Here is a 27,472-nt window from a genome sequence, read left to right as displayed (position 1 = left end):
GCCATGCAGGTGTGAGGACAGGGCTGCCAAGGCTGAAGGTAAAGGATGTGTTCAGTGCCTGGGAGCTCAGAGTGACTGCTGGGAGCTGGGCTGGCACACCTGTGACTCACTGGGAGGTGACACACAAACGTCACATTGCAATGATTCCCCCATTGCCACGCTTCTGTCGGTGTCCCTTTACAGTCATCAGGTGCTGCTGTCCCTCCTGAGCCGTGCAGGATTGCAGCTGCAGCTTTCCTGGGGCTGAGTGTGAGGGGAAAACTCCTGCCTCTGAGAGTGGGGAATGGCCATGACTGGTTCTGCTCAGGAATTGATGGTGGAGCACTCTGAGTGTGGCTCTGAGTGCTCAATGCTCTGAGTATAGAACACTGAGTGTGGCTCTGAGTGTGGCTCTGAGTGCAGAACACTCTGAGTGTGGCTCTGAGTGTGGCTGTGAGTGCTGAACACTGAGTGTGGCTCTGAGTGCTGAACACTGAGTGTGGCTCTGAGTGATGAACACTGAGTGTGGCTCTGAGTGCTGAGCACTGAGTGTGGCTCTGAGTGCAGAACACTGAGTGTGGCTCTGAGTGCAGAACACTGAGTGTGGCTCTGAGTGCTCAATGCTCTGAGTGTGGCTGTGAGTGCAGAACACTGAGTGTGGCTCTGAGTGCTGAACACTGAGTGTAGCTCTGAGTGCTGAACACTGAGTGTAGCTCTGAGTGCTGAACACTGAGTGTGGCTCTGAGTGCTCAATGCTCTGAGTGTGGCTCTGAGTGATGAACACTGAGTGTGGCTCTGAGTGCAGAACACTGAGTGTGGCTCTGAGTGCTGAACACTGAGTGTAGCTCTGAGTGCTGAACACTGAGTGTGGCTCTGAGTGCTCAATGCTCTGAGTGTGGCTCTGAGTGCAGAACACTGAGTGTGGCTCTGAGTGCTCAATGCTCTGAGTGTGGCTCTGAGTACAGAACACTGAGTGTGGCTCTGAGTGCTGAGCACTGAGTGTGGCTCTGAGTGCTGAACACTGAGTGTGGCTCTGAGTGCTGAACACTGAGTGTGGCTCTGAGTGCTGAACACTGAGTGTGGCTCTGAGTGCAGCTCTGAACACTGAGTGTGGCTCTGAGTGATGAACACTGAGTGTGGCTCTCAGGTGGGCTGGCAGGGAGGGGAGGGACTCTCGAGGTGCAGTGGGACAGGGGATGTTGCTCACACAGGTGTGACACACTCACAGCTTTAGTCAGTGCTGCCTCACTCCAGGCATTCAGCAATCCCATCGGAACTGAATGACAGAATCATGGTTTTGCTTAGAAAAGGCCTTTCAGATCATTGAGCCTGATATTTCTCCCAAGGAAAACACAGCAGTGAGAGATGCACAGGCTGTTATTATATTTAGTTTCCTGTGTGAGAGGGCCAGATTGGGTGTAGGTAGCTCAGAGCACAGAGTGGATGGAGCTCAGGTATAATGACAGAGTACTGCCAATTTGAAGAGTTCAACTTGAAAGGCAGGAAATTGGAAAGATAAACAGGATTTTTCAGGAGATGCCCACTCTGTGATCCTGTGGCTGGGCAGGATCTACACCTGGGGTTCTGCTGGTCCAGAGTGTGTCAGGGGCTGAGTGATGAACAGCAGCTGCACCTGCTCTGGTATTTATGATGGAGGAATTAAAGATTGTCTCCAAAAAATATGCTTGGTCTGGTGGGAACATCTGACAGATGCATTCTGGATGAGCCTGGAATTGGGAAAGTGCCAGGGTATGGATTTGCTGGTCAGAAGGGATGGTAACAGGTGGTGTCCCTTTGGGTGTCAGAGTTTCAGGGTGAACAAAACCAGGGATGTCCCAGCATCCTCGAGATCTGGGTGTGCAGAGCGAAAATGGGTTTGGAGATCTTAAAATAGAACGAGATCAGCTGCATTACTTGGGCTTTGGGAATACGGGGTTACATCCAAACTCCTCCTCCTCCTCACGGCTCCCTTGGCACCCTCCTCGGCGGGCGAGGCTCTCACGGCACGCTCGTTCCCATGGCACGATCGGGATGGTTGCCGTGGATGCCGTGATGCTCCCGCTGTCCCCGGCTGTCCCCGAGCCCCGCGGTGGCACTGCCGGGCCCCGCGAGCGGGGGAGCCCGCGGCGCTCCGCTGCTGCCGGCAGAGAGGCGGAGGAGGAGGCGGAGGAGGAGGCGGAGGAGGAGGAGAAGGAGGAGAAGGAGGAGAAGGAGGAGGATGCTGCTGCTGCTGCCGCTCCGGCGGGGCTGAGCGAGCATCCCCCACGCAGCGCCTTGGGCGGGCGCTCCCGAGCCGCGCTGCCCGAGCCCTGCCGCGGCCAAGGGGAGCGGGGAGCGGGCAGAGGGAAGCGGGGCCGCCCGGTCCCCCCGCATCCCCCATCCCAGTGCTCCGGCTGCACCTGCACGGCTCCAGCCCGGCAGGGCGGGCACGGGGCCCGCGCGGTTCTCTCCCCATCCCCGTGTCCATGACCGTGCCCATCTCATCCCCATGCCCGTGTCCATCCCCATCCCCGTGTCCATGACCGTGCCGATCCCCATGCCCATTCCCGTGCTCATCGCCATCCCTGTTCCCTCCCATCCCCGTTCCCATGCCCGTTCTCTCCCACCCCCGTTCCCATCCCCATCCCTGTTCCCATCCCCATGTCCGTGTCCATCCCATCCCCGTTCCCGTTGCCGTCCCCGTTCCGGTGCCCATCCCCGTGGCCATCCCCAAGCCCCTGTCCATCTCATCCCTTTGCCCGTTCCTGTCCCCGTTCCCATTCCGGTGCCCATCCCCATCCCCGTTCCCGTTGCCGTGCCCATCCCCGTTCCCGTTGCCGTGCCCATCCCCGTTCCCATTCCGGTGCCCATCCCCGTGCCCATCCCCATCCCCGTTCCCGTTCCCGCTGCCGTGCCCATCCCCGTGCCCATCCCCGTTCCCGTTCCCGTTGCCGTTCCGGTGCCCATCCCCGTGCCCATCCCCGTTGCCGTGCCCATCCCCGTGCCCATCCCCGCTCCCGTTCCCGTGGCTGCCCGGCCGGGGCGGCGCTCCGGGCGCTGCGCAGGGCTGCGGGCGGGGCGGGGGGCGGGCGGTCCGGGCGGTTTAAAGCGGCAGCGGCGCTCGGCGCTCCCCAGTGCCGGTGCCGGAGCGCGGCGGGCAGGGCAGGGCAGGCGGGCAGGGGGGCAGCGGCAGAACCCGCAGCCCTCTCCCGGCCCGGGCCGGCCCCCGGGGAGCGCGGGGCAGCGCCCGGGGGCGGCGGCGGCATCACCATGGGCCGGCCGGGCAGGGTGCTGCGGCTGCTGGCGCTGCTGGAGCTGCCCTGCTGCCTGCTGGAGCTGCTGCTCGGGGAGGCGGCCCGCGGGCAGGAGATGTACGCGCCCCACTCCATCCGGCTGGAGGGGGACATCACCCTGGGCGGCCTCTTCCCCGTGCACGCCAAGGGCTCCGCGGACTCCCCCTGCGGGGACATCAAAAAGGAGAACGGCATCCACAGGCTGGAGGCGATGCTCTACGCCCTGGACCAAATCAACAGCGACCCGGACCTGCTGCCCAACGTGACGCTGGGCGCCCGCATCCTGGACACCTGCTCGCGGGACACCTACGCGCTGGAGCAGTCCCTCACCTTCGTGCAGGCGCTCATCCAGAAGGACACCTCCGACGTGAGGTGCACCAACGGCGAGCCGCCCGTCTTCGTCAAGCCGGAGAAAGTAGTTGGGGTGATCGGGGCGTCGGGAAGTTCCGTGTCCATTATGGTGGCCAACATCCTCCGGCTGTTCCAGGTAGGGCCGTGCCGCGGGGCTCCGCCGCTCCCGGCTCCCCCCAGCCTCTCCAGGTGCTCCATCCGCCTCCCTCCGGAGCAGCTGCTTCCCCTCCCCGCCGCCCTCCCCTTCTCCACGGTGCGTGGCGCTTTCTGGATTTATCGCCCCATTTGCACGAAGCAATGCCTGAGGGAAAGGAGGAGGAAAAAAATAAAAAAAAAAAAAGAGGAAGAGAAGAAGCGCTGGTTGCGCTGGGTTTGCGCTGGAGCGAGCCGTGGCTCGGCGGGGATGGATGCGGGCGCACGGCATCCCCGCGGGGCACGGCCCGAGCGCTCCGGGCACGGAACCCCGGCGGGACCCCGGCCCGGGGGTCGCGGGGGGCCGGGACAGGGTCGGGACAGGGTCAGGAGGGGCTTTCTCGGGCGGAGCCGGGGCTGTACCGGGCAGCCCCAGCACGCAGCGCCTGGCCGGGTCGGGTCTCGGTTCTCTGCCGAGCCCCGCCGGAGCGGGGGCAGCGGGGGCGGCCGCAGCCCGGGAGCGCCGCACCAGGCTCCGGGGGCAGCGAGCGATGAGCAGAGCCGGAGGATTCGATCAGAGAGCCGTGTGTGTGTGCGGGGGAGATGCGCTGCAGCGCTGCCCGTGCTCCCCCTGCTCGCCTCTCCCCCGTGCGCTGCCATCGCGCCCTGCCGCCCCCGGCACCTCGCTGGGCACGGAGATTGTCACTCGTGCTCCTGCCCCAGGGCCGGGGATGTCCCCCCGGGGTGCGGGGGTGTCCCCCGGGGCGCTGCTGCAGCCGCCGGGCCCCGCAGCGAGCGCCGGGTGCTCCTCGGCAGCGATCGCGGGTGCGGTGACAGTGACAGAAGCGCCACCAGATGCATCGTGAGCAGCGGAGTTCTTTGCTCCCTGTCCTACGCCTTCGCATGCGGAAGGTGGTGGAGGGATTTTTTTTTTATTTCTGTGCAGCGGGCGGAGAGATTCCCCCGCTTTTCCCAGCTGGAAACTTGTGAGGTTTTCACGGCAAATGCACTCGGTGCTGTCAGCAGCCGCCGAGCCGCCTCATTCCCATCTGGCTGCCGGTGCCAGCTCCGGCCGCTGCATCCCCGCGATGCCGCCCTCGCTGCCCTCTGCTCTGCCCGGCGGGGCTGTGCCCTGGCTGTTTTCCCAAAACAACACCAACGAGCTGCTGCTTTGCCTTGCTCGCCTCCCCTCCCGGCACATTCGAGCGCATCGCTGCCGGATTCAGCGCTGTGCCGAGGATCTCCCACAGTTCGTGTGGCTGCACGGCGCAGAGCTCCTCGTTCGGCAGCGCCGGCATCCCCCGGTGCCCGGCAGCATCTTCCTGTCCTCCCCGGTGCCCGGCAGCATCTTCCTCTCCTCCCCGGTGCCCGGCAGCATCTTCCTCTCCTCCCCGGTGCCCGGCAGCATCTCCCCCGTGCCCGGCAGCATCTCCCCGGTGCCCGGCAGCATCTTCCTCTCCTCCCCGTGCCCGGCAGCGTCTCCCCGGTGCCCGGCAGCATCTCCTGTCCTCCCCGTGCCCGGCAGCACCTCCCCGTGCCCGCGCCCTCTGCTCCATCCCCCGGATCCCCCCGGCTCTCCGTGAGCCCAGCAGCTCGCAGGGACGTGAGCGATGCTGGAGCTGTGCTCCGGTCCGGGCTCAGCAGCTGCCCCCAGGCAGGAGGGTGCGATCAGGCAGCTCTTCCACTCCAGGTCTCATCCCACAGCAAGTCCGGGGCGCTCCCTACCCAGATCCAGCTCAGAAAGGAAACCGAGGCACCAGGAGCCGTGTGGACAATGCCACAATACCTGCGTACTTTGGGGATACGTGGTGGAGCTTGCAGTAAATATGATATTTGGGCAGTTTCTCCATGTAGAGATATTTATATAAACTAAATATTTTAATGCGTTGTGATTAAGCATCTGTTCAAAATTGCAATTTAACCAAATCAGCCAGAAAGCAGGAGCTGGCCCATACTGAGGGATTTTACTGAATATATATTATACAGCTTGGATGAGCTGCCTTGAAGCAGATCTTCCATGCTGTAAAACTGTTCCCTACTGTCCTCTCCTCCTTCAAAACACAGCTCAGAACATGTTCAGCCAAAGAGAAATAGAAAAGAACTATTTTAGGAGGAGAGCTGGACCTGTTCAACAACTAAGTGTCATTGTGTGTGGGAGGATGAGAAGCTCTAAGTTAGTGGAAAGATGAAAACCAAGTACCAATCACAAAAAAATCTTGTTAACCTCGGAACTGTGAAATTCCTGAGTGTGGCAGCCAGCTTCTTTCTCGGGGTCCCTGTGGGTTTCACTGCCCAGGCAGTGGGTCAGGGCTGGGTGGATGGCTCTTGGATGCCCAAACTGGCTTCTCCCTCCCATCTGAGAGGCAAAAGCTCCGTGGAGGCCCCTGCAAAGAAATCTGAGTGGAGTTTCTGTGACAATATCTTGGAGGAGAAGTGTTTGTGCCGTGCCCTAATGTCGGGAGCAGATCCGTGTAAATATACTTGTATAAATATCCATTCCCCATCCAGGGCACAGCAGGGCTCCCAGGCAGCTGCTGCTGCTTCAGGCGCTTCCTCCCCGCCAGGGCCCGCATCCCCTGGGCTCCTCATCTTCCTCTCTGCATGGGGGTTCTGTTATCTCAGCACACAGGGCTGGGAGCATCCCCAGCTACAGCCAACAGGTGGATCAGCAGGGACAGCCATCTCTGGCTGGAATTCATCCGTGCAATTACTGCTGGAAGCCTTGGAGGAGCTTTCCTGGGGTGGGGAAATGATGGCAGGGATCTCTGTGACACCTGGGTTTTTGGTGTGTGATCAGAGTCCCTCCCTGCCTCTGTCCCTCTGCCCTCTCTTATCCCTGAGCTGCTCCTTGGATAAAAGGATAGCTGGGGTGGGAGGTTTCTCCAGGGAAGCTGTAACCCTGCCTCTCCCTTCTCCAGCTGAAGGGTTGGTGCTGATGGAACCAAGCTGGGACTTTGGGCACTCACTGCTCCTGCTGGGTCCTACAGGACATGTGGGTGGGCACAGGAACTGCCAGTGGGGCAGGATGCCTCTTTGGGGAGCAGGGCAGCAGTGTGCTTGGATCAGGCAGGAATTTGGGGAGCAGGGCAGGAGTGTGCCCAGGTAGGAATTTGGGGAGCAGGGCAGGAGTGTGCTCAGACCAGGTAGGAATTTGGGGAGCAGAGCAGGAGTGTGCTCAGACCAGGCAGGAATTTGGGGAGCAGGGCAGCAGTGTGCCCAGGTAGGAATTTGGGGAGCAGGGCAGGAGTGTGCTCAGGCAGGAATTTGGGGAGCAGGGCAGCAGTGTGCCCAGCTCAGACAGGAATTTGGGGAGCAGGGCAGGAGTGTGCCCAGCCCTGCCTGCCTTGCTGCAGCACTGGATTGATGCTCCAGGAGGGATCATCCTGGGGCTCTGGAGCGTGCAGATGGCCCTGCACCAAAATTCCAGTGTGTCAGAGGCAGGGACTTCTTTACAACACAATTCTATCAGTGCACACCAGTAAATAGCAGCCTGGTCATACATTAAATATCTCTCCTAAAAATAACACTGAAATAATTTGGAAAGCTGCTTCCAAATGCACTGGGGAGTTCAGGCAGGGTGGGTTAGGCTGGGTTTTGCTTGGGAGAAAATGCTGCTCCTGTGCAGGGTCACAGCTTTCCCTGCAAGTGGAACTCCATGATAAAACCACTGCCAGGGTGTTTCACATTGTCTGGGAGTAGAACCTCGTAACAGGGGCAACATCAGCACCCTGATTTCTTTCTTAATGCTGAAAACTTATTTTTGTGCTCCCTTAGAACTACAAATCACTGCTCCAGGTTTGTGTCCTCGGTGGATGCAGTTTGAAAGAGTCAGTCAAGAATAATTTTGTTTTTGTCTAAATCTCTGCGGGATTTTGTCAGGGGTGGCTCTTGTGGGGCTGTTCCTGAGCCCCCAGGGAACTTTGCAGGGAGGTTGGGGGTGTAAATTGGAACATCCTGCATCTCCCGGGGGTGGTGGCTGCCTTTCCTTCCTGCCCCAGGAGGAGGATGGCACTGGCAATCCTGCCTTCTGCTCCAGACACACTAATCACAAAAATGGGATTATTTGGAAAGGAAGGGAGCTTAAAAGTGCAGCTCTGAGCTGGATGCTGCTCTTTTCTTGCAAAATGCACACGCCTTTGGCAGGCTCTCTGAGGGAGGCTGTCGGGGTGGGATTGCTGGGGATGGAATTGGGATGGAATTGGAATTGGGATGGGATTGGGATGGGGCTCAGCTGCTCCAGGGAGTGAGGGGAGCACTGGAGCCTGCTGGTGCCAGGAATGCTCCTGGGGCACAGGGAGGAAGGGCAGGGCTGTGTGAGGATGGACAGAGCCATGTGTGATCCCGTGGAAATGTTTGGTTTCTCATGAATTCCACACTGCTGATCTGATCAGTTCTAGAAACTCCTTTTAATTCTTGTAAGGTCTGCAGGCTGCTTGCTGCTCGCTCTCCCAGCTCAGGTTTCTTGCAGCAGTGTGGGATGTGGGCCCATCCATGGGTCCAATTTCCGTTCCAAAGCAGGTGTGCAGCCCCTCCCTGCCCTGCTGGGGTGCTGGGGAGGGTGCATTGATGGAATGTACCTGGGCTCAGGAACAACACCCCCAAGTTTCAGCAGGATTTCTCTCTGGATGCTGATTTATTGTGAGCTCCTGACCTGATTGCTGCATTTTCCTCTCCTCACTTCAAACAGGACAATAGTTTTTAAGCAATGGTGTAATGTGTTCATTTTAGAAAAGGTATTTCAGGAAACTCCCCATTTTTGGTTTCTCACATAGAGAACGGAGCACAAAGCTGAAAATAGAAAACAGCAACCTTTAATTCTTTGCCTCCTCTCAAAAAAAGGTTTTTTTTTTGTTGTTCCTGAATGAGCTTTAATTTCAGCAGCCTCTCAATATTTGTCCTTGTTGTTAGTGAGGCCCTGATGTGTGTCAGCACCCTGAGCCATGGTGTGCTGTGCCTCAGCTGCGAGGCTGCACCACAGAGATGTGGAATCTGATTTTCCCAGATAAATAAAAGGGCAGGAAAATCCTCACTTGGAGAATTCCACATGGGGAGCCACTAATGAGAGGTTGGAGGTGCTGGGAATGTGTTTTTCTGGAACGCTGTGTTTTGGAGGTAAAATTCATTTTCTTGACAAGGCAAAATTCAATTTGAGCAATAATCTTGGCTCTTAATCTGTTTTCAAGTGTCTCTCTTGAGGCAGAAGGGACTGCAAAGGGTCATTTGGAAGGAGAGTGGTTCTGCCAGGAGAGGGATGCTCATCCCTGGAGAGGGACAGGGGGGATGAGGGGCACAGAGGACTCAGGAGAGCTGGGGCTGGCACAAGGGGTGCAGGAACGGGGAGAGCAGATTTTCTGCAAGTTCTCTTGTGCAATTCCCAATTTACTCTTTGAAACAAAGTAAGGTGACCTCTCTGGAATGACAAATGGAGGGATCATTTCAAGGCATTAATTTATATGAAAGAATTATTGATCTGCTTTGGAATCTCATAACAGTAATACTACAAAACTACATGTACTCTGTTCCATATTTTATTCTATTAAATGAGTTTTGCTTGGAGGCATTAAAACCATCCAGCACAACAGTCTGTTTCATAAGATCAGACGTTGTTATTTCTATTTATAGTCGTATTCAAATTAATCTCAATGAGTGACAATGGTGACTGTCCCAGACTCTGGACTATGATGAATTTTATCATAATATTGGGAGATACGAAGCATGTAATGAAGGCTGTTTGGAGAGCATGGAATCCAATCTAGCCAGGTCATTAGTGTGGTGAGAGGGCACCCAGGCAGAGAGAAATCTGCAGGAGAACAAGGATTTCCAGAGCTGTGCTCGTTACTGATGATTCACGAGGTCCTCCCAAGCCCTTCTGCTGAAGGCAGTGCAGATCTTCTGAACCATCACCAATTTAATGGAATAAATCCTGTTCCAGAGCTGCAAAAGGTGGTGGCTCTGCCCCACCTGAGGCCACAGCTCCCTCCTGGGCAGTCCCCTGGCTGGAGAGAGCCCAGCCCCCAGAGCCTGCAGAGCCCCCCAGCCCCAGGGGCTGCACCTGGAGCAGAGACCTGATGGTTCTGGTGTCAGGGTGGGCTGGAGCTCTTTGGGGTCCTCGTGTCCCCAGGGCCACCAGGGACTGGGTGTGCCCTGTTCCTTGGCAGCTCAGGGGATGCTCAGGGCTGTCCAGCCCCATGGGATGGGTGTGCTCTGTATTTTGGCAGCTCAGGGGATGCTCAGGGCTGTCCAGCCCCATGGGCCAGGTGTGCTCTGTATTTTGGCAGCTCAGGGGATGCTCAGGGCTGTTCATCCCCATGGGATGGGTGTGCTCTGTATTTTGGCAGCTCAGGGGGTGCTCAGAGCTGTCCAGCCCCATGGGAATGGGTGTGCTCTGTATTTTGGCAGCTCAGGGGATGCTCAGGGCTGCCCAGCCCCATGGGATGGATGTGCCCTGTTCCTTGGCAGCTCAGGGGATGCAGAGTGAGGTGCAGTGGGTGCTGTCCAGCTTAAATCACTTCAGGCCACTTTGATCCTGAGCAAGTTCACAGAGGATTTTTGGATTCATTTTTCCCACATAAATTCAGGCAAGCCCTAAAAAACCAGCAAACAGCATGACTGTAGGAAATGAGCTTCTTCTAGGGCTGCTTCTAGGAGCTCTTCTTAAGAAAAGCACCTCTAGAGAGATGAAATTCTGCAGGCATGAGCTAGCACAGGGCAGTGCCATGGGCTGTGTTGTGGAGCAAAGCCTTTTCCAGCAGAGCTGGTGTCAGTGCAGGATGGGGCACCTGGGCACACCTGAGCTGCCCACAGGGATCCCACCCTTCTGCAGGGACAGAGTGCCCCTGGCTGCAGAGCCCAGCTCCCTGAGGCTGTGCTGCTCAGGACTCTTTTGCTGTGTCATTTGGGATCTGGAGAGCATTAGGATGCTGTGGGAGTGCTGGCCACTCTCTTGTCCCTCAGCTGTCGGGTGATGCTGGCTGGTGCCTCCCTCCCCAGCCCTTTGGAATGAGCTTGGCAAATGTTCCCAGAGCCCTGGGACGTGCTCCTGGCTGGAGATCACCTCTCTGTGCCTTGGGGTGACACTGGGAAGAGGAGGAGGCTGCAGACCTCCCCTGGCCAGTGCCCTCGCTGCCTGAAGTGGGGCAGGTCCAATGTTTGCACATTCAGGGCACATCCAACAGCTCTATTTTGGGCTGGGATTTTGGGAAAATGATGGCCTGAGCTGTGGGGGTGGAGAGGAGGTTTGGAGCAGTCACAGGTCACAGGATTTCATCCTGGTGATGGTTCTGCTTAATGCCTCTGAGCGTGGCTGTGTATGTGGGTGTTTTTATATACTGATAGAGATATGCAGCAATATTATTGATGTATATACTTAGGCTGTAAATGTGAGTTGTTTCTCTAAGGTCTTGCTCAGGGCAGAGCTGTGCTGGGTGAGGAGAGGATGGAGCACCTCTGTGTCCCTTCACCTGCTTGGCTTTTTGATCCTGCCTGGCTGGCATTCAGGTGATGTTAGGGCTCAGAACAATCGCTCATGGGTGATAAATAGGGAAGAGATGTGGTGTAGGAGCACTGAGCCACCTCAGAGGCTTTAGCAGCACCAGCAACAGGCTGTGTTGGGGCTTGTGTGGGGACAGAGTGAAGGGAGAGGCTGAAACTGCGATGGGAAACAGGGAGGAGCAGGGAGAGGTTGGAGTGTGGCTCTGCAGGGTGCTGGGAGGAGGATGCTGTGCTGGGACAGCTCTCCTGTCCCAGCAGAGTGTGCAGCCATGGCCAGGGCAGGGCCAGCAGTGCCAGCAGGGGCAGGGCAGTGCCAGCAGGACCAGGGCAGGACCAGGACAGTGCCAGCAGTGCCAGGGTAGTGCCACCAAGGCCAGCAGGGCAGTGCCAGCAGTGCCAGGGCAGTGCCACCAAGGCCAGCAGGGCAGGGCCAGCAGTGCCAGGACAGTGCCAGCAGGACCAGGACAGTGCCAGCAGTGCCAGGGCAGTGCCACCAAGGCCAGCAGGGCAGTGCCAGCAGTGCCAGGGGCACAGCCCAGGCAGCTGGCACGCCGCCTTAGCCCAGGGCAGGCCCTGCTGGAGCTGCTGTGCCGTTCCCTGCTCACAATCCAGGGAGGCTGGAGCTGCCTGCAGTGATCCTGGAGCTCCCCTGTGCCACAGCTCTCCCTCAGTCCCTGCTCTCACACCTTTACAGCTGTTGTAGCTGCTCACTGGCGGGTGAAACAACTGCTGACAAAGGTGAAAGCTGGAGCTGGAGCTGTCCTGGGGATGGCTGTGCTCCAGGCTCTCCTCAGGTGGGCTGACACAAACCCAGCTCAGCTCCTGGCACAGCTGGCTGTTCCCTGGCTGCCAGAGGGATGAGCCACGAGCCCAGCACTGCTCCAGAGCCCTGGGCTGTGCCAGGGCCTGCTGAGCCCTCGGGAGCTCTGACAGCCCTGGTGGTGTGGCACAGCTCAGGGCCAGCTGCAGCAGCCATCCTTCCAGCAGTGCTCTGATCCCAGCCCATCATCCCAGCAGCCATCCTTCCAGCAGTGCTCTGATCCCTGCCCGTCATCCCAGCAGCCATCCTTCCCTGCCCCTGCCCAGTTCAGTTCCAGCAGTGCTCTGATCCCTGCTCATGATCCCAGCAGCCATCCTTCCCTGCCCAGTTCAGTTCCAGCAGTGCTCTGATCCCTGCTCATGATCCCAGCAGCCATCCTTCCCTGCCCACTCCAGTTCCAGCAGTGCTCTGATCCCTGCTCATGATCCCAGCAGCCATCCTTCCCTGCCCCTGCCCAGTTCAGTTCCAGCAGTGCTCTGATCCCTGCTCATGATCCCAGCAGCCATCCTTCCCTGCCCCTGCCCAGTTCAGTTCCAGCAGTGCTCTGATCCCTGCCCAGTTCAGTTCCAACAGTGCTCTGATCCCTGCTCATGATCCCAGCAGCCATCCTTCCCTGCCCCTGCCCAGTTCAGTTCCAGCAGTGCTCTGATCCCTGCCCAGTTCAGTTCCAGCAGTGCTCTGATCCCTGCTCATGGTCCCAGCAGCCATCCTTCCCTGCCCCCTGCCCAGTTCAGTTCCAGCAGTGCTCTGATCCCTGCCCATGATCCCAGCAGCCATCCTTCCCTGCCCCTGCCCAGTTCAGTTCCAGCAGTGCTCTGATCCCTGCCCAGTTCAGTTCCAGCAGTGCTCTGATCCCTGCTCATGATCCCAGCAGTGCTCTGATCCCAGCCCATGATCCCAGCAGCCATCCTTCCCTGTCCCATTCAGTTCCAGCAGTGCTCTGATCCCTGCTCATGATCCCAGCAGTGCTCTGATCCCTGCCCAGTTCAGTTCCAGCAGTGCTCTGATCCCTGCCCAGTTCAGTTCCAACAGTGCTCTGATCCCTGCCCATGATCCCAGCAGCCATCCTTCCCTGCCCCTGCCCAGTTCAGTTCCAGCAGTGCTCTGATCCCTGCCCAGTTCAGTTCCAGCAGTGCTCTGATCCCTGCCCGTGATCCCAGCAGCCATCCTTCCCTGCCCCTGCCCAGTTCAGTTCCAGCAGTGCTCTGATCCCTGCCCACTCCAGTTCCAGCAGTACTCTGATCCCTGCTCATGATCCCAGCAGCCATCCTTCCCTGCCCCTGCCCAGTTCAGTTCCAGCAGTGCTCTGATCCCTGCTCATGATCCCAGCAGTGCTCTGATCCCTGCCCAGTTCAGCTCCAGCAGTGCTCTGATCCCTGCTCATGATCCCAGCAGTGCTCTGATCCCTGCCCAGTTCAGTTCCAGCAGTGCTCTGATCCCTGCCCAGTTCAGTTCCAGCAGTGCTCTGATCCCTGCCCAGTTCAGTTCCAGCAGTGCTCTGATCCCTGCACACCATCCCAGCCCCTTGCTGCTGTCCTGCACTGAGGCTCCATCCCCTGAACCAGGACAGCAGCCTTCCCTGGCAGTGTGGCAGGGCCAGGCAGTGTGGGAGGTTGTACAGGAGGGTACAAACACACACCAGTCCCAGCACCATTCCCAGCCTGTCCCTGACGCTGCAGCAGTGCCTGGGGTGCTGGGAGGGCAGCAAGCTGAGCTGGCTCATTGCCTTGGGCACTGTCAGGCACCTCTAGTCCTGGTGCCATCCTCAGCCTCCCTGCACACTGCCAGGGATCCAGGGGCAGCCACATCTGCCCACCCTCCCAGGGAACAATTTGTCCCTACTGATGCACCTCTGGTGTCCCAGGCTGGCCCAGCAGGTGCCAAAGCTCTCCTGTAAACTTTGCTGAGGAATGTTCTACAGCCTTCAAGAAACACTGCTTATTTTTCCTCTGAATACTCAGCTTTTATCCTCTTTGCTGGAAGTTTTCCTGGTTTGTTCTGGCTTTGAGGCTTGAGTGCAACACAAAATGCAAGAGGGATGTTCCTACAGCAAGGCTTTTGCTCTCCCTTTGATACTGGAAGACAGATCTGAAAAGCAGAGGTTTGGAGATGAATGCTCTGTGTGGGACTTGTGGAACTCAGCCCTGCCTGAGCCAGGCTCAAGGTGTCAGCCCACGTTTCCTGCACTCTGGGGACCAGAGCTTATTTTAAATTCTGCCTCATCCCAGTGGTGCATTACCAGTCTGGACTACTTGTGTTCAAAACCCATCCAACAAAAATCCCACAAGAAGGTTGCTTCTTTAAGGAACCAAAGATTTTCCAATTCAAGAAAATAATAAAATCCCAGTTCTCCTTGTCCAGTATCTTTGATGACAAGGACAGAGGGATCTGTGTCCCTGTGTTGTCTCAGGTGGAAGTGCCCAGCTTTGGCTCTTTGCAAGCTTGTTTTCTCTCCTGCCACTTCAGGATTTGTGTACAGCAAACCAAGCCCATACACCACTAATTTCCTAATAAATTTCTTATTCCATAAATATTTTAACACCGGTAATTATGCATTCAGCAGAATGGAGATTTGTTTCGTGTCATTAATTTCAGCCTAATAATGCCATGTGGTGTTTGTGCACCCAGAGCAGACTGAGAGCCAGGCTTTGTTCAGTGTGAGATCTCAGATCAGCTGCAGGTGGGGGTGCAGCTTTGGGGGGCTCTGGGACCCCTCTGTGCACCCCATGGCACCCCCTGCTTCTGGGGCCATCATCACACCAATCTGCCTCCAAAATAAATTCATAAATACGTGTTGTGGTCCATCAAAACTTCTGAAATACAGATTTATTTTTAGCTATCTTGAGAGGAACACAGCTCAGCCAATGTGAGAAGTTTAATGGGCAAAGGAAGCTTGGCTTGGCTGACTGCAGTGCCAGAGGAGAGCCTTGTCCCTGAGCATGTCCTGCTGCCCTGGGACAGCTTTTGGTGCTTTGGAAACACCTCTTGCTCCTCAGAGTCGGTTCTGAAATAATAAGATCCAGGTAAATCTCATGGATGGCTGGAATTGGACACTGGGATTTAATGGCAGCTCCTGAGAGCACAGAGAGCATCCCCCCAGCACAGACAGCCCTGAGTGCCCAGAGGTGTTTCCCACATGGATCCATCACAAGCGAGTCCTAATGGATAGGATCGAGGCCAGATTCCATTTAATAAAAAATGGCAGGAATAACTGCAAAAATAAAGGCAAACTGTCAGCTCACATTTGGCAGGAAGTTGTTATTTTTGCAGGAATAAAATCCAGCACTAATAGAGATGGTTTAGTGATTTTTAAAGCAGGTAATTTTGTGGCAGGGCTTGAATGCACAGAAATTATATTGACAATAAAAATTAATTAAACGACTTTTTGTGGGTTTGTAGTTTTTCTATCTGACAGCAGTACAGAAAATCTCTGAGAAACTGGATGATCCTTAAAGTCCCTTCCTTGGATGGTGATGCAAAGGAAATTATCTTTTTGAGATGTGTCTGCTATGGCTGCAGTGGAGGATTTCCAAAGGAGGAAAAGATGGTTTTGATTCCCCAGCAAACCTTGGACAGCTGGAAGTGCCCAGGGAGGTTTGGAGTGCCCATCCCTGGAGTGCCCAAGGAATTCCTGGACGTGGCACTCAGAGCTCTGGGCTGAGGCCAAGGTGGGCACAGCTGGGACTGGGGGCTTTTCCAGCCTCAGGGATTTGGATTCTCTGACCTGGGAGCTCACTGCCTGCTCCATCTCCTGTAGCAGAACGTTGGTGTCCCAGCTGAAGGGATTTTGGACTCCACAGGATTTTGGAAGCTGACACAAAAGATGAATTTGCCTGCAGTGCCCAGGGTGGCAGCAGCCCTGAGGGAGTGACAGCTCGTTTGCCCTTGTTTGGCTAAAGTGGAAATGTGGAAATGAAGAAAGGCCTGGCTTTTTCCAGCCCCATGGAGGATCCCAGGGCAGCTGCACAAGTCCTATAACACACCAGGATCCCCAACAGCTCAGTGTGAAACAGGAGCAGAGCAGAGGTAATGGAGCCCCTGCAAAAGCCACTTTCCTTCCTCTGGAATATTTCAGTGACGTGGTAAACTGTGAAGAGCATTAAATCCATGAAGAAATGAAATAAATCCCAAATACAATTTTTGCCACCTGTGAAAAATACATTTTTCTGGGGAATCAAATTGTTAAAAAAAGCCTCCCACCTCTGTGCTTATTTTCTCAGGAAGAATCTCCTTGCATTTCAGAAGAGCATAAAATAACTCTGAGCACAACAGCACCGAGGAATGGGGCTGAGAACTCGTCTGTAAAATGTCCTGCTCCAGCCCAGCCAAGCTTGTGCTGCTCCATCTGGCACTGAATTCTGGTGGTGCCTCCTCAGCTGAGCCTCTGCTCTGCCCAGTGTGGGCATGGAAACACAGCCTGGGGTGATTCTGGGGGTGCAGCCCTGCTGGAAGCTCGACTTCACATTGACATCTGTCCTGACTCTCCTGGGCATCAGGAGCCAGGAGCTGAGCCTGGCTCCAGATCTGCTCAGCACCAGAAATGGAGCGGGGCTGTTCCTTGGAATTATGGAATCGTTAAGGTTGGAAAAGACCTCCAGGATGGAATGCAGCCCTTGGAGTGGGCCTGGGGCTGCTGTGAGCCCTCACACAGCAGCTGTGTGTCAGCAGGGACAGACTGCAGGAGGAGCTGAGGGGTGGCATCCCTGCTCCAAACTCGGAAGCAGTTGGAGCAAAAGTCAAAAATCCCAGCAGGGCACGCTCGCTGATCTGTGGCACCTCTGTGCAGCATTGATGGGACAGAGCAGGCAGTGCTTTCCTGGTAAACACTGCTTTGGTTTCTGCTGCTTCCTCACCAGCAGTTTTTTAGCAATGAACGTGTGTGCTGTGTGTGGCTCCCCTGGATCCCTGGGATCCCTGGGCCAGGCTGGACACTGGGGCTGGGAGCCCCTGGGGCAGTGGGAGGTGTCCCTGCCAGGGATGGGATTTCAGGTCCCCTCCAGCCCAAACCATTCCAGGACCCCGTGTCCCAGGGGCTGCACTGCAGAGCTCCCTCCTGCCCTGCAGGGGAGTGCCCAGGTCTGCCTGAATTCCCTGGGATGCAGAGCACAGGGAAGGGCATGTTCAGGTAAGTGACAGCCTGTCACTGCTCTGAACAAAACACTCTCAGGAGCAATTTTAAAAATAGAAAGCAGGGAGCAAATGGCCTGGCAGGGAGAGGCAGCACTGGGAGAGGGAATTGGCCCTAATGGGCTCAGGCTGTGCTGGGGATGGAGGGGGGAGCACAGGCACTGCTCCCTCCTGGCGCCTTTAAAAGTTCATTTTATTCCTGATTTGGACACAGAACTTCCCCAGACCTGTTTGGGTGCCATGAGGGGCTGCTGGGGCTGGGCTGGGTGCTGCTCCTGGGGGGTGGTGGGGAACAACAGCAAACCCAGGGCAGCTCTGGGAGCTGCTCTATATTGCAAAACCTTCTATCCTGGGAAATCTGTCAGCCTGGATTGGACAATACCTGACTTCCAAAAGCAGAGCATGACTCACAGCCTGCAGCAGGTGAGCACCAGCTGTAAGCCCAGGGAAGCAGAGATGGGATTTTTGTCTGGTTTTTATCCCACTTCTCGGTCCCATGAGCTTCCCAAATGAGCCCCAGCAACCCCACGGGCCCTGCTCTAGCCAGGGACAGCCCAGGGATGTGTGGCACATCCACAGGAGCAGGGGCTGGCTGTGCCTGTGCTCAGCTGCTGCAGCCTCTCAAGCTTGGCAGGTTCATGGTCAGAACAGCAAAATAAGGTGAAAAAAAAATTTTTTTTTTTTCTTTGAAGGTTATTTTTTCCCCCTCATCTTTCTCCCAGTGCTCATATAAATCAAGCAAAATGTGGTACAACTGGAATCTGTTTTCCTTAACAGTTGGCAAAGTGGTGTCTGTGCTATTGAACCTGAATCCTTCAGCAGATGCCAAACCACAAAGCCCTTCCCGTTTTATTTTAAAGCCATGCTGCTCATCCTCATTTCAGGCGTCACAGATATAACAGATATATTTGGAAGACATTGTTTGGGTTTTTTTGATCTATAAAATACAGCCTGTCATAGAAATGAGTGTGTAACTCAGCAGAATTCCTGTGTGATGTATAAATCCTTCACAGTGAGGACTGGGCTAAGGATTTGTCTTGGGAAGGATGGCCAGGAAGGGTTTGACTCGACCAGAGCCTCTCCCTGCCCATACAACAGTGAAAATACAGAAATTATTGCAGTGACAGTGCATGGAGAGCTGGGCTTGTCAGCACAGTGGCAGGGCCATTACCCTGGGGTTTGGCTCCTGTTCCTTCAGGGACAAACACAAAATCCACCTGGAAATAACAGCCCCACATTTCCTCCCCGAGCTTTGGGATTTCTGGCAGTGCTGATGAGCAGTGTCCTCATTCAGAGAACTGTCCCCTTGTCACAGGGCTGGGCTCTGGCTGCCAGCACTGCTGAGCTCCCAGTCCCACCCTGGCTGGGCCTCCCAGGGCACAGAGAGAACATGCCTGGGATTTTGGGGAACATTCTTGGGATTTTGGAAAAGGTGTATGAGATTTTGGGGAATGTTCCTGGGATTTTGGTAAAGGTGTATGAGATTTTGGGGAATGTTCCTGGGATTTTGGTAAATGTGTATGAGATTTTGGGGAACATTCTTGGGATTTTGGTAAAGGTGTATGAGATTTTGGGGAATGTTCCTGGGATTTTGGTAAAGGTGTATGAGATTTTGGGGAACATTCTTGGGATTTTGGTGAACATGCCTGGGATTTTGGGGAACATTCTTGGGATTTTGGGGAACGTGCCTGGGATTTTGGTGAACGTGTCGAGATTTTGGTGAATATTCCCAGGATTCTGATGAATGTGCTCAGGATTTTGGTGAATGTGCTCAGGATTTTGGTGAATGTGCTCAGGATTTTGGTGAATGTGCTCAGGATTTTGGTGAATGTGCTCAGGATTTTGGTGAATGTGCCCAGGATTTTGGTGAACGTGCTCAGGATTTTGGTGAACATGCCCAGGATTTTGGCAATCAGGTGGTGTTGGGTTTGCTCAGAGGGATGTGCTGGTGTTGCCAGCAGCGTTGAGGGAATGGGATCTGGGAGTGTTTGGGGTGAAATCTGGTTTGTGCCCTGGCAGAACAGAATCTCTGTGCTGGGGCTGGGCTGGGCAGGAAGCAAAGGAGCTGAGCAGAGCTGTGAGAATCTCACAGCCTGAGGATCAGAGCCTTTCCCTGGCAGTGCAGGGGGATCCGTGAGATCTTTGCTGTCTGCTGACAAAGCTGAGCCCTGCTCCTGCAGCTCCTGCAGCTCCTGCAGCTCCTGCAGCTCCTGCAGCTCCTGCAGCCCTTGCAGCTCCTGCAGCTTCACAAAACCTGCTGCTGGAGCCTCTCATCAGCTCACTGGTGTCAGCTTGGGCAGAGCCAAAAGCCAGCCCAGAGGGATTTGGGCAGGGCTGGGATGGATCCCAGAGCAGACAAACAGCCCAGTGTTATTGGGCTGTCTTTGTGTTAGAATGGATTTCTCAGGTTAATGAGTTGGTTTTTCCCACCACTTTGCACTTTATCATTCTGTCTCCCCAAATGGGATTTTAAATTCACACCTTGTTGACAGGAACATGATTCTGGGGATTAGAGATCACGGCCTGGCTGGTGTCTGTGACCAGCAGCACCTCTGAGCTCCTGTGGGACAGCAGCCAAAAGCCACGAATAGAGAGATCCAGGTGAAAGGAGGAGCTTGATTTAAGATGTGACCACACTCTGCACTTCATGAACTGGTATTTTTTGTAAAAAAGCCCCCTACCCTGATAGAAAAAATATGTAAAAATATCTTAAAAGCTGGCAGACACAGCCCTGCCTCAAACCCCAAAACACAAACCCATGGTAGAACAGTTACTTTAATGAGATTGGAGGTTCTCATGGTAACTCCTGGCTGCAGGAGCTGGGATATTAAAAGTCACACAAAGACAATGGCTACAGCAGTAAAATGTACTCTGAGATGCTCAGCACATTTCCCACGCCTTTCTCCAGTCCAGGGAAGAACCTAAGCTTGTGACCCATATATTTTATAGGCAATGTAAAATTTTTCATTCATTTTGGCACTTTGAGAAGTGAAGGGAGACACGTTAAATGTAAAGAGATCTCCTGCTCTCTGTGTAAAATTACTCACTGATACAAAAAGCTGATGAATAAAACCTTAAGTAGTAAGAAGTGATACTCGTGTGCTGTGTGAAGTGTGGGAGGATAATTCCCTGTGCTGAGACCATCCCTGACCTCAGCTGTGCACCTGTCCCATGAGGGTTTGGCACTTCCCAACCCTCTCCTGCGTTTGTTCCCTAATCCAGGGCCTGGGCTGGTTATTTTGGCATCCATCCATCCATCCTGGACTGGTTATTTTGGCATCCATCCATCCATCCATCCATCCTGGGTGGTTATTTTGGCATCCATCCATCCATCCTGGGTGGTTATTTTGGCATTCCCCCCATCCATCCATCCTGGGTGGTTATTTTGGCATTCCCCCCATCCATCCATCCTGGGCTGGTTATTTTGGCATTCCCCCCACCCATCCATCCATCCTGGGTGGTTATTTTGGCATCCCCCCATCCATCCATCCATCCTGGGGTGGTTATTCTGGCATCCATCCATCCTGGTTATTTTGGCATCCCCCCATCCATCCATCCATCCTGGGTGGTTATTTTAGCATCCATCCATCCATCCATCCATCCTGGGTGGTTATTTTGGCACCCATCCATCCTGGCTGGTTATTTTGGCATGCCACGTGCTCGTTCCTCTTCCCAGAGTGTGCCATCCATGAGCTCCTCCCTGGCACTGGGTGATGAGATATTGATGAGGAATCTTGGGAGGCTGGAGCTGGTCTGGGAGGAGCAGCCCCAGTGAGTGTGAGCTGCTGTTCTGGGTGTCACTGCTCTGCTCCACGTGGGCTCATTGAAGGGACATCAGGGATTCTGGACTCTCCCTCCCAACCTGGGAACCCTTCCTGCTTTCCCATGTTAATGACTCTAATTGCCCTAATGAGACCAACACTAATGACACTGCAGTTAAGTTGTCTCATCTCTCCCACCCATGATTTTTTTCTTCAGCTTTTCTCAAAGTTGGTTTTTCCCCATGTGCTGTTCTCACACGTGGTTCTGTACATTCACAATTGGGAGGCGACAGTTCTTCTATATCTTTTTTAAAATGTTCCCTGGGGAATTATGCTTCAACCAGGGAAATTGTATGTTTCATTATCCAAAAGGTTTCAGGCTTTATCAGAGTCTTTTTGTTATAGTTGTCATGGAGGTTTTTATTATTATTGTTAAATTGAATAATGGGGAGGAACCTGTTCTTAAGCCTTTGCACAAGAACTAAAATTTAAATCCAGATAAATCTGCTCTGTTTGTAAAAGTGACTTTTTAAGGTTAACTGCATTTAGTTCCAATCATTGGAAGTGCAGCTTTGTTATTTTATCTGAATTAGATAGCGAGGGGTTTTGCAGCTGTAATAAGGGAAGATTGAACTTGACTTTTAAATGCAGATGGAAAGTCTGGGAGTTATTTTTCAGGGCCTGATATCTTGGTAATCACAAGGAAGCCTCCACGAGGGCTCACAGCACTGCTACAGAAACCCAGCAGGGCTGGAGCCTGTTGGAAGTGACAGGGAAAGAGAAGTCATGGAACCAGGGGATGGTTTGGGCTGGGAGGGACCTTAAATGTCCCCAGTGCCACCCTGCCATGGCAGGGACACCTTCACTGTCCCATTGCTCCAACCCCAACATCCAACCTGGCCTGGGCACTGCCAGGGATCTCCTGAGCTGCTTCCAGCAGGGCTGGAGGTGGATTTTGGTCACACTGAGCACCAGATCTCCCGTTTGGGTGGGACTGAGGCGCTCCCAGCAGGGACAGCCCTGCCTGGGGACAGCCCTGCCCTGTTTCTGCTATTCTTTTTGTTATTGCTGATTGTTATTCTGCATTAAACCAGAGCTGCCCAGAGCCATCAAAGATCCCTGGGATCCAACAGCTCCCGGATTCCTGGGGCTGGGATGGAACCTGAATGAGCAATGAGGAGATGAAAAACTGGGCTGTGAGCGAGCTCCTGCAGCTGGGAGTCACCACAGCAAGGAGTGGAACCTCTTTGAAATGTGGGTCAGATCCAGCAAAGGAGTTTCAAACAGTTTGAAAATGTCAATAAAATAATAATTCATCTCAGCATATTCAGGCTGGCAGACTTCAGGGAGCTCCCAGTTCAGAGAAAGCATGAAATGCAAATACTTTATGTAATGTTGACTGTGACCATCGGCCTCATTATGCCTCTGAAATTCATCATTTTTGCCTTTGGATGCTGAAATTTGTTGACAATCAGGAGGAAGAAGAGTCCCCCTGGATTGTTGTGGTGTGGTGCTGTGGGAACTTTCCCTCTAATTACAGCAGGAAGGCAAATTGCAGGAGGCTTTTCAAAATAACAAGTGAAGATAGTGACCTTTTTTACAAAGGCTTTGATGAAAGATGTGAAAAAATGGAATTCATTAGAATATTTCTAATTTCCTGACATTCAAATAGGAGAGACTTTCTCAATGTGCATCTTCTCAAACATTTACCATTAAATGTCGTCGTTTAACAAAGGTCCCTGGACTCTTTGCATGTCAATGAACCTCACGAATGAATTTAGAAATACAAACTCTACAGAAGGAAAGAATTTCTCTCTGTGTCTACAGTGCTGTCCTACAATTCATTACTGTGGTGTAAATGCCTGAATGAGTTCAGTCTAAAGGTGCATAAATGCATTTCAATGAATTTAAAACCAGGACTATTAAAATAACTGTGCAAATCCCCTAAGAGCATCTGGGGGCAAAATTAAATGCAGGGCACATATAAAATATTTTTTAAAATAAATATATATATGTATAAGTACAAATGAATGATTATATATGATTGCAACATGATCAGGTTTGGGATCTTACTGAAATTCATAAGGAAGCACAAAAATAATTTCCTTTCTCCTTTCCTTTCCTTTTTCCTTCCCTCTCTCCCTGGCCCTGGGTTCCTTGGCACGCTCCCAGCCTGTCTGGAGCAGAAGTTCTGTCCGTGGAGGAGCAGGGGGGTGTGACAGCAGCTCCTGCTGGTGCTCCAGCACGCTGGGGTTACTGGGGCCAGTCCAGGATCCCTGTCCTGGGCACCTGGTGCTGTTCACTGACAAACTGGGCTTCAAAGTGAGACATTGCAAACACCAGGGCAGGAGGAGTTCCGTGTTGTTCCATCTGGAAAAGACAAGGAAGAAAGGGGAGAGCAGAGCAATGGCTCCAGGTGCTCTCCAGCCTGTCCTGGGAAGGGAGCAGGGAAATACAGCTGGGGAAATGGGGCTGAGTCCTGACAGGAAAGGGGAAATTTCCCAATTAGTGGGGGCTAATGAGAGAGGGGATAAATGAGAGAGGAGTGGGGTGGGAGGGGACAGTGGCCCAGGGGGAGAACAGCCCAGGGAAGGAGCCTTGGTGCAGGTAGGAATGATTCTGACTGGTTTGGGGTGGTTATTGCTGTGCAAGATGGGTTTTGTAATGTCTGTGCTTTCAGAGTTTGTTCTTTGAATTGAATCTCAGTGCATTATCTCAAGTAAAAGCCCTCTAGCTTTCCTCTGCAGGGGTATTTCAGTGCTTTTATGTGGCTCAGAGTTCCCAAGGAATGTTTCTCTCCTGCTGTGAAGTGTCTGACTCTGTCCCCAGTAATTCCCATCTTCGCCCTCTGCCTCCTCAGCCCCCACAAATCTGTTAAATGGCCCCTTGGATGGGCAGAAGGAGTTTTCAGTCATTTCCTGCTTGCTGATGAGAGGCTTGGCCAGGACCTTGCTCTGAGTCTTGGGAGCTGAATGGAACTTTTGCCATTAATGAATCTGAATTTGTAGGAGCAACAGAAATTCAGGTGCTGCTTCTTTTATTAGCGGAGTATGACATGCATCACGCACACATTGGAAAAGGTTTTCACTTCAGAGGAGGGAAAGGAGCACTTTGGAGTTCATGCTGTGAATTTTCTACAGAGAATGACTCTAAATGCACGTTTTGTAATGCATGACTTTATTTATTTGAAAAAAAGGGCTGCATTATTAAATTTGGTTTTGTCTGTGCAAACAAATGTGAATTATTTTGCCAGCTCAAGTGTTTTCTCAGTCACCCATAAATAAGAAAGTGACTTGAAAGTACAATTGATCAGAAATGATGCATTGAGTGTTTCTCTACAAGGAGGGCATTGAGTTGGGAGTTCTGTCATGTTGTGGTTCCTCCCTCATCCACAGAATGCCTTTCTCCTTCAAATCTGCATCTCATGACAGCATCTTTGTTTTCCATGAGTGATGAGATAATTCAGATAAATCTGTGCTGGTTGAGCAAGACCAGAATTGAATTGTTGTGCCACAGAGTGGATGTTGGCTCTGAGGGAAGAGCTCAGCAGGGCTGGGGGCAGGTGGAGAAGGGGCTGTTTGGGGATACTGTGCTGGGCAGCTCACAAAGCTTTCCAAGTGGATTAAAAATGAACTTGTGTGGTCCTGGGGAGGATCAGCTGGGAATATCCGAGATGCTCTTGTCCTTTTTCTCCTCTCAGCCCTCCTGAGGGTTTGGGATGAGGACCCTGGGCTGGTGTTGAGATGCTCCAGCTCTCCAAGGGAAGGTGCTGGGCTGGATGCTGAGAAATGGGTGGGTGGATGGATGGGTGGGTGAGTGTATGAGTGAATGGGTGGGTGTATGAGTGGGTGAATGGATGGATGGGTTGGTGAGTGGGTGAATGGATGGATGAGTGGATGAGTGGGTGAATGGATGGATGGGTCCATGCTCAAGGACAGCCCAGCAGGGAAAGGCAGGGCTGGGCCTCCTTTGGCCCCTTCTGTCCTCAGAGTGAGCTCGATGCAGATGTTGTTGCACAGCCCTGCTGTTCAGCAGTGTGTGGGGTTGTTGTTTCCCGGATTTATTCCCCCAGCATGGTGTGCAGGGGCTGTGCCAGGCTGGGTGTGCAGGGCCTGCATGGTGCCCTGCTGCCAGCTTGCCCTCGGCTGGGCTGCCCTAAAGCTGATCCAGCCCTGCTGTCCTCGGCAGGGAATTCTCCTCAGCAGGGAATTCTCCTCAGCAGGGACTCATCCCGGTGTTGCTGTGCTCCTGTCCCTGCCCAAGGCGCGTTTCCAGGCAGAGCTGGCACTGCCAGGCCCTGCTCCCACCCCTGCCATGGCTGCCCTTGGCTGCCCTAAGAGTCCTGCTCTCCTCAGCAGGAAATTCTCCTCGGCAGGGACTCATCCCGGTGTTGCTGTGCTCCTCTCCCAACCAGGGCATGTTTCCAGGTGGAGCTGGCACTGCCAGGCCCTGCTCCAACCCTGCCATGGCTGCCCTGCCTTTATCTGAGGGCTGGGCCCAGGGAGCTCTGCTGGGCTCAGCTCTGTGGCTCTGGCACACTGGGAGATGCTGGCAGCAAAACCCAAGGTTAGAAAGGAGCCCTGCCAGCTCACCTGGGCCAGGTGCCCCAGAGGGACAGGTCTGTGTGCCCTGCACAGTGCCCAGGGTGCACATCATGAGCAGGAGCAGCCTGCATTACAGCAAGGCCTGTTTGTGTCCTATTTTCTTCCCTGCCTGGAGAATATTAATGTACAAATCAAAGGAATGTACTTAAAAGTGTTTTAAATAACCAGCCTTGTTAGGGAAAGGGGAGGGAAGGGTTTGTCATTATGCAGTACAAAAGATTGAGGTGATCCTGACACAGAGAAGGGGAAAATGAGGAGGGAAAGATTGGAGTGACCTCCCTTTCCTGAAGGAAGAACAAACCCTTGGGATGGCAGCTCCAGCCCCAGAGCACCTGCACTGCAGGAAATGCCTCAGGCTGGCTTTGGGCTGGCACTGAAAGATGTGCTCACCCATCCCAGCTGGGTTTCAGAATGCTGTGAAAGTGGAGTAATTATCAGCAGGGATTGTGAAAAAACCCGAGATAATTTGAAGTGAATCTCTGCCCAGGGAAGGTCTCCCAGGCTGGCAGGACCTGTAGCATCTGATGTGCTGATGTGTCCTGCTCTGAGGGAGAGGACAGGTAGAAATGCAGTGTTTGCAGATGGGTTATTTCTCAGGGTTCTGTGGCTCCTCATGGCAGTTCCTGTGCTGGGATGTGCTGAGCTCACTCCCTGCACCCCTCAGTTTTCCATTCCTGTGCTCAGAGGTTCTTCTTCCCTTTCCCTTTTTTTTGTGTCACTCTCCCCTGTCCCATCTCCCCATCAGTCCAGTGCAAGGTGGAGGAATTCCCAAAATGTTCCTTCCCGAGGATCTCTCTTCATCCACTTTGCAGAAGATCTGGCTGAATGTTTCTAGAGACTTCAGCATTTCTACCCTCACAATTTTCTGTGTTCATGAAGAAGCTCCACTGTAAGATCCTTCTAATCTCTCAGGTTTCAAAGCTAATGGCACCAGGCTAAAATTACCCCATTAAATATCAATTAACATAAATCATCACAAGATGCTGCTCAGATTAAATATGCTCCTACTGGGTCTTTCTGTCTGGAAATATAACTGAGTGAAGAAATGTTAAAATGAACTGACTTGGCTGCTCCAAGGGGATTTTTTGGTCTTGGCTGACTTTGTTTGCATTAAAATAAAATAACCTTCCCCTGTTGTGTGTTCTTGGGCATGGCTGTGGCCTGTTCCAGACTAGAACACAACTTGAAGGTAATAATTAATGCTGGGTCAGATTATTAAACCACGTTGGCTCTTTGTGTAGGAGAAGTGACTGAGGTTGGGTTGAGTTTAGCTCGCTGTGGAAGTGGATTAAGCCTGATCCAGCCTTATCCTGAGTGAGTGCTTACATAAAAGGATGAATTGAGGCGGTTTCATGTCTTAATTGACTGAATTAGGACTTGAATTTTTGCCATGTGGGCAAGTCCTGGATGGTTTTGGTGACTCCAGGACCACAACAGAGGAATTGCTGTTATGTGTGTGCATGTTTAATTTTGCAAAACAAGTTCTACTATCTTAAAATGTGAAAGAAACTCATGTTAGGAGGTGAAGAAGAGCAATGGAGGGAGAAATTAATCTTTTTTCCTTCACTGGTGGCTGCTTCACCCATGCCTGGCAGCAGAAGCAATGCTGAATACATGTCATGTTTTCCAACTAATTTCTGGGTCACTTCTCCCATGGCTGCTGGAAGTGACTAAGCAGTATTTAATCTGGTTTAACAGATATGCAAAGCAGGGATGCTGCTCTCCCTGGAGCAGGGCTGGGCACACATCCCAGCTCTGCTGGGCTGCTCCTTCTGCACGTGTGTGACCCAGGGGAGCCCAGGGCAGCCACTGGAGCCTTGGGAAGCTGGGGGGAAGCAGCTGGGCTAAAACCTCCAGGAACATCCTGTGGGAATCACAGAGACTGGGGGAGGGCTGGTTCATAATCTTGTCAGAATTTATAGCCACAGTCATGGA

The 27,472-nt window shown here is 53.6% G+C and overlaps 1 protein-coding gene across 2 annotated transcripts in view; it reads left to right on the top strand.

Moving 5' to 3' along the window:
• The first annotated feature begins 3,199 nt into the window (after positions 1–3,199).
• GRM7 (glutamate metabotropic receptor 7) overlaps positions 3,200–27,472 on the top strand; it is a 201,873-nt gene continuing 177,600 nt past the window's right edge. Inside the window, exon 1 of one of the 2 annotated variants that reach the window (XM_033071604.2) lies at positions 3,200–3,738. In XM_033071604.2, the coding sequence (XP_032927495.1) occupies positions 3,229–3,738 (510 nt within the window). In that variant the 5' untranslated portion in view covers positions 3,200–3,228. The remainder of the gene's footprint in view (positions 3,739–27,472) is intronic. The other variant, XM_033071603.1, reaches the window with a different exon arrangement.

The sequence above is a fragment of the Catharus ustulatus genome, chromosome 13 (assembly GCF_009819885.2).
Source record: "Catharus ustulatus isolate bCatUst1 chromosome 13, bCatUst1.pri.v2, whole genome shotgun sequence".
In the NCBI taxonomy this organism is placed as follows: Eukaryota; Metazoa; Chordata; class Aves; order Passeriformes; family Turdidae; genus Catharus; species Catharus ustulatus.
This window is presented reverse-complemented; position numbering and strand designations above follow the sequence as displayed.